We start from the raw sequence: 7198 nt of genomic DNA, 5'->3' as shown, positions 1-7198 counted from the left end.
GGAAAATAATGTGTTTTTTTAACCTTAAACCGCATAAACGCATTTCATTACACCAAATACACAAAATAATATTATTTTTAGCAACATCATATGACCCCTTTAAACCATGGCCACAAATTAAAAATTAGTTATCACAATTTATTAATTCACTCTCTTGTTTTAGTAAATTGTGGCCATGGTGTGCTAATTCTTTCCCTCATTTTGATTTAATTAAAACAAGGGATCAAATTAGTACAACGTTGCCATGATTAACTAAGGAGGTGTTTACACAACACCATTTTCAACTAAAAACAGAAAACTTTTTATGTTTTGGCGATTCATTTACATGACAACTGCGTTTTGGGGGCCTGCTAACAAACTTCTGAAAACATGTTTCAAAGTTTTTGAAAACGATTCGCGGTAATCTCTGTGTAAACTACAAAAATGCAAATTTGTGAAAATGGTGACGTCGTGTGCATGTGTATCATGTTTGTGTAGTGTTTCTTTACAAAGTGACATTCAAAATAATATTCTTTTTAGCAACATCATATGACCCCTTTAAATCATGGCCACAAATAAAAAATTAGTTATCACAATTTATTAATTCACTCTCTTGTTTTAGTAAATTGTGGCCATGGTGTGCTAATTCTTTCCCTCATTTTGATTTAATTAAAACAAGGGAACAAATTAGTACAACGTTGCCATGATTTACTAAGGAGGTGTTTAGACAACACCATTTTCAACTAAAAACAGAAAACTTTTTATGTTTTGGCGATTCATTTACATGACAACTGCGTTTTGGGGGCCTGCTAACAAACTTCTGAAAACATGTTTCAAAGTTTTTGAAAACGATTCGCGGTAATCTCTGTGTAAACTACAAAAATGCAAATTTGTGAAAATGGTGACGTCGTGTGCATGTGTATCATGTTTGTGTAGTGTTTCTTTACAAAGTGACATTGCCAACTACTGGTCTGGCATGCATAATACAGCGATTTTAAGTCGTTTTGGCGGATCCCGTGTGAAAGACGACTGTTTTGGCAACATTGTCTGTACGCAAAAAATGTAAAGGAAGAACTTTTCTGTTTTTAGTAGATCATTGTGGTGTAAACGTACCCTAAATCGAGTAACTAACTAAAATGAGGGAACAAAATAAGTTGCGGGAACATGATCTTATTTTGTGACCACGATATACAGTGCACAGCATAAATGATTACACCCCATCTGAATAAATATAAAAGATGTATTTTCTTAATGATCACTAATATAATTCATGGAAAGATGGCAACATTGAAATATATTACACATATACTTAATAAAAACAACAAAATATATGCCAATATTTTCTGTAAGATAAGTAAATTAGCCAATTTTGTTTAAATGAAGGATTGCAGAAATGAGTACACCCTAGATTTAATTCAGAACATTTGTAATATTCTAGTACTTAGTATGTCCTCCAGGACTTAAAGTATACTGCTCTGACCCTTCTTGGCACTGAGTGTACATTTTCACATCTGTCCTGTTTAACTCCTGGAGGACGACCTCCTTAAATGCCCTGGTCTTTAATGGGGAGTGTTGCTCAGCTCGTCTCTACAGAATCTCTCAGAGCTGCACAAAAGCGTTAAGATTGAATGAAATACATGTCCTCTGAAGGATTTTCACCTTGGGAGAATGAATATATTCATTGTCATGCTGAAAAAATACCCAATAATGCAGTGAATATGAGGGGAGGGTAGCATCTTCTGTTTTAAGTTTTTGTATTACATCACACAGTAGTGTGTGAATTCATGCCAGCATTGATAAAGCACAACTCCCTCACACCTTTATCACTCATTCATCCCTATAGAAGAGCTTTACTACCACTGAACGTCACTGTGGGTACCAAGTACTTCTCACTGTACTCCTCCTCTAGCAACACCAGAACATTTTGGATGCTGTTAGACCCGAAATGATTGACTTGGTCTCTTGAGACCAGAGTATGGATTCCCAGAAGTCTCTATTTTGTAAATATGGGCCCTGGAAGAGGTTAAATGAGTTTATTTTGCTTTGGCTACAGTAGGTAATTCTAGTGGTGACAACAACCATGCATGTCACTTCTGCAGGCTGCGTCATACTCTGTGAGATAAAGTGTCACTCTTTTCACAGCTTTTGCCGGCTCTGAGACACTTGAATGTTATTTCTCCTGCTCTTTTTCTAGCAAAAATTCACTCATCACTAAATTAAACCTTAAAGTGAAGACCTGATTATTTCAGGAGCCTTATCACAAGTCCATTGTTTTTGAATTTTGGTGCTACTTCTGCTATATTTTCACACTTAAAACAATAATTTGTTATTCCTCTTGTACCATTGTCCTCTTTTATGCTTAGAAATAAGTCACCTGGCAGTTCTCTCTCAAGTGGTTCCACTGCTGCCAGCATGAGTCTGAGTATGAGTCAGTGGGCTATATAACATTTTTAATTGTCAGGAAATTACTTGTCTTTAAAAGTTTTGGTTCAATATACTTACCTGTTGATCAAAAATAGCCTTAAACCTATACACTTTTTTTTTAGTAACTTTCAGGAGGGTGTACTCATTTTTGCAACACAACATTTTATCACTTTGATAAGAAAATCTTATTTTGCTGAATAATTTTGGCATTCTTTTTTGGTAATTGATCAAGCAGACTTGCTGGAATATTATATCTCTAAAAAACCATAACATGTCTTCTAAGTAAAGAGTAATTGCTGAATTTGTTACGTTTTAGAGGGGGTGTACTCATTTATGCTGTGCACTGTATATATTAGTGCTGTGAAACGATTAATCGCGATTAATCGCATCCAAAATAAAAGTTTTTGTTTACATAGTATATGTGTGTGCACTGTGTATATTTAAATGAAATGCACTGTGTATATTTATTATGTATATATAAATACACACACATGCATGTACATATTTAAGAAAATGTTTACGTTTATATATTAAATATATTTATATATAAATTATATTAATATAAATATATACATGAAAAATACATGTATATATATATATATATATATAACAGTATATACATAATAAATATACACAATACACACATATATTATGTAAACAAAAACTTTTATTTTGGATGTGATTTATCGCGATTAATCGTTTGACAGTTTTTTTCCCTCCTACATCTCATGTGCAGGGCTTCGTAGTAATTCTTTAAATATGCTCTAAGTATTTATTTTTTTATTTTTTTATATAGTTTTTATTACTTTTATACTTTGAATCAGTTTGCACATTCACAGGCCATCCCATACAGAAAAACGCAAGCTGTGAGCATACTAGTTAGCTGTTACCTTGGCTTGTGAGAGGCAATTTTACTAATGTTGCTTTAGATAGACATTACGTACTGTACATAAATAATCATTTGATACACATTATATGTATTTTACACAGCAAAAACAATTTATTTGACTAAAATTCCAGAATTGTTAGCTGACAATCTAGATGAATGTATTGTTTATATGGTTTTCTACGAATGGGACACTACATTTTATTCAAGCTAGCATTGACGAAATATTTTTCATACATTTTGGCTTTAATAAGATCTCGTAAACTCGGACTTATAATTACGGACTTATAGAAGTGGGAAGAAGGGAATTTCTGATATCACATGAAGCAGCATTATTTACTGGCTAAGTCTGGGGAAATTCCACAAGAGCTAACACCGCTAACTGCACTTTTAACCAAAGAAAATTAAGAAAAAGGTCATTTTCTTCTGGTTGTACATGCATGATATACCTCAATGTAATATTTAATAGGCAAAGGTGAACAAACTGTAGTTCCATTCATGTAAACTTATAAAACCACAGCAAAAGGCTACTTATAAATGCTCAGGCTGTTCTGAGTCCAAGCTTTCATGCAAGAAAATCATGCATCTTTTCATGCATTTTTTTAGATCCACCACACTCTCCAACACATTTCGTATCTACTTACCTCCTAAACAGTCATAGTACGGAATGTCTGGAAACCCAACATAAGAGGTAAGAATGGTTTAGGTTTGAGTTTGTTAGTCAAAATCTTTGTAAAACCCATAACCATTCAAATAACTAAAGGTGCAGCCACATTTACCGCTCCACAAAATCCAGGCATTTCAATAGTAATCCACATCGCATGAGGGCAAAAGATTTCCCCATGCAGATTGCACAACAAGTTCAAATTGGTGAAACCGATTTCGCTGCACCGAGGAACAGAATGCTGCTTGGTTCATACGCCGGCTACAACATTGACAACTTACAAAGGACCTTTGCTTGAGAAATTTCGCTAATGTGACCGCACTTAAATCTTTGGAGACACAGAAACACACGACCTTCATTCTTACTAGGTTTTGCAATAAGGCCTTTCGAAATAAGCTCTTGAGAGAAAGACAAACTGCATCTAAACAAACTACATTGGCACCCTGAATTACTACCTTCCTTAAATTCCTTAAATTAAATTCCTTGTTTCATTAACATAACAGTGTTGTTGGCACAGATTGCACACTACCTAATTTGCATGTATAATTAATTAGGTAAGTAAATCACTTGGGTATGTTTGTGCATCCCTTCTTTTCTTTTTCAAACCGAGGGGATTCAATATCTGCATACCTCAATGAAAACAATCTTTTACAACCCACTTCAACATGTTTAATTGACTTTACTATTTTTAAGTGCCAGCTCTTAATAATGCAGAGAACCACTTTAAAGAACGGTTCAAAGAGTCTCTGGAGATTTTAGGGATTGCTAGAGCAGGTTTGTTTGAACTCACCATGAACAGTGATCTCCGGCTCTCTGAAGCGAACCCGCCTCTCGGTTTTTCGCTTTCGCGATGAGTCTGACTCCACATTGCTCACATTGGACCTTTTCAGAATAGAGGTGGGCAGTTTTTCATTTATGACCTGAAATCAGAAAAGACAAAACTACTGACTTCCAGAATGTTTGATAGAGGCAATATGAAGTCATTTGACTGCAACAGTAGATTCCTATAAGACTTTTTGACATTAATACGCATTTCATCTGACAAGATTGTTAGCAATAAAATGTCATTTTAACTGAAAATGTTGAGTGAAAAACAATGTGATTTACACAAGTAAAGATGATGGCCCAAAAATATGTCCTGTAATATGTGAGTAAATCACATTAAGTTGTGGGTCAATGATGTGACAAATGTAATAATTTAGTAAAAAATACATTAAAAAATGCATTTCATACTGTAAATATGTAAATACAATGACAAGTACATAGCACAAAGTCAAACATTTCAGGATGATACAAATGTTCTGATATCAAAATGACGGAAAAATAAGAATCTGGTCATATTGGAAAATTTGGTCTATTTTATGACAAGGTAAGGTTACCCCAGGTTGCAAAATGTAATTTGGTGCTCCTAAAAAAAACCCTAATAATATTTCTCAATTATTAATTCATGATATTTAAAATATACGTTTTACTTAAAAAAAAATATACTGTAAAATATTTTGAAATTAATGTATGTGTATGTGTATATGGTGTCTTTACTTGACGGTTACACCAGATTATACTTTCATTAAATTTAATAATATAAACCCAACATAATTGCAAAAAGTATGGTTATGGCTAGTATGGCTTTATCATGGTGTTGGTGCCAAGTGACATTGGCTGCAGTATTACCTTTGTTTTTGGAGTTTCCTGTTGTATGCATGGCTTTTTTCTGTGTCGCAGCTCAGAGTGTCTCTCCTTATGGCTATGAGAAATGCTACTCAGAGCGTCACTGAATGACTCGGTGGCTGAGAACCTTTTGGAAAGAGTCGACACACACTCTCCCAATGAATCTGTAACATGAAACGCACTTCACAAACTGCAGAACAACATATTTGACATCACATCAGCAAAAAGCAACATGCATATTTGTTCCTAGTCGGAACAGTTTGCATGATGAAACTCGTTTAGCAGAAAATAATTTAGCATTGAAACTATGTCACAGTGCCACGAAGGTGATATGTTGTGGTGAAAGCATTTTCTCTCAGAAAGCTGACTCTGCAGCTGAGTTTGACGTTCATGACACATTGCTGCTCTATACAATACATTTTTCATCATCCAGGAAAAAGGCAATAGGGAAGATGCAGAACGACCCGTCCCTCCAGAAAACTAGCAAAGCATTTCTGCTTACAAAAATGCCCTGGCCTCAAACTGTCAAAGACACGACATGGCTTTTCTGCCTGAGATCTAAAACGCCATCAGCTGCAGACAGAAAGTGCATGCTTGAAATAAATGTTTACTCATTCAGGTGATTTAGCTCTGCAGGTTTTTTATCATTCAGAACTATGTACAGTAGACTTAGATGTAGTACAATTTCTTTGCTTCCTCACTAAGTGGAAGGAGTAAATGGCTCTATATGAATTACTTTCTGAAAAGGGCTTTCACTAGAAGCTGCTTCCAAGCTACGGTGGATATTTTGCTATGACAATCAGAAAACTTTACTTAGAATATGAAAGGCTGTTGGGTTGTATGGGCCTAGAGTGTACAGTAAATTGCAAAGTAGGTGTGTTTAAATAAGCTTTATACAGATTTACCAAATGGCAAATTACTGTGGTAACGTGGTTCTGTAAATAGCCACTATTGTCATAAGAAATATAATAGATTATAAATAAATGAAACTAAATTACATAAAGCTAATGCTTTAAAGGAATAGTTCAACTAAAAATGAACATTTGCTGAAAATGTACCATCCAATTTTTTCATCAGAAGAGATTTAGAGAAATTTGGTATTGTATTACTTACAGTAATACAGACGATACATTACGATGGCGCCGCAGACGGCAGCCGCAGTGTTTGGCTCTCCAGTGTTTGTACTGTTTTTGTTAGTTTTTCCTGTTTTTTGTTTCTCAAACACGATCAGTTTAACTAGGGATGAGCTGCTGAACATTCGGCAGAACACACCACACAATCTTCTACCGGATTTCGTTTATTCGGACGTTTTGCTGAACGTTGTACTTGGCGGAGCTGCTGCACTGATCAAACGCTTCAGGACGCGCAGACGAGGGAAGCGAGGTGGCGCGCTCGTGAAGCTCAGGAAGCGTGGATTCAGAACGCCGTTGCCGAGCATCCATATGGCGAATCTCCGCTCTCTACCCAACAAAACGGACAAACTTCTTCTGCTCTCCCAGACAAATAAGGATTTTTCACACTCTGCTGCTCTGTGTTTCACGGAAACCTGGCTGAATGACGCCATTCCGGACAGCGCG

General features: G+C 35.4%; 1 protein-coding gene across 1 annotated transcript in view; it reads right to left on the bottom strand.

The window, feature by feature from the left end:
- Nucleotides 1-7198, bottom strand: part of LOC107569006 (uncharacterized) — a 36391-nt gene that overhangs the window by 1604 nt on the left and 27589 nt on the right. The window contains exons 6-8 of the mRNA XM_016255003.1: nucleotides 5625-5785; nucleotides 4744-4873; nucleotides 3934-3960 (exon numbers count right to left, since the gene is read on the bottom strand). Coding sequence (XP_016110489.1) covers nucleotides 3934-3960; nucleotides 4744-4873; nucleotides 5625-5785 — 318 coding nt within the window. The remainder of the gene's footprint in view (nucleotides 1-3933; nucleotides 3961-4743; nucleotides 4874-5624; nucleotides 5786-7198) is intronic.

This window comes from Sinocyclocheilus grahami, unplaced genomic scaffold, assembly GCF_001515645.1.
Source record: "Sinocyclocheilus grahami isolate Dianchi unplaced genomic scaffold, SAMN03320097.WGS_v1.1 scaffold1302.1, whole genome shotgun sequence".
Lineage (NCBI taxonomy): Eukaryota > Metazoa > Chordata > Actinopteri > Cypriniformes > Cyprinidae > Sinocyclocheilus > Sinocyclocheilus grahami.
This window is presented reverse-complemented; position numbering and strand designations above follow the sequence as displayed.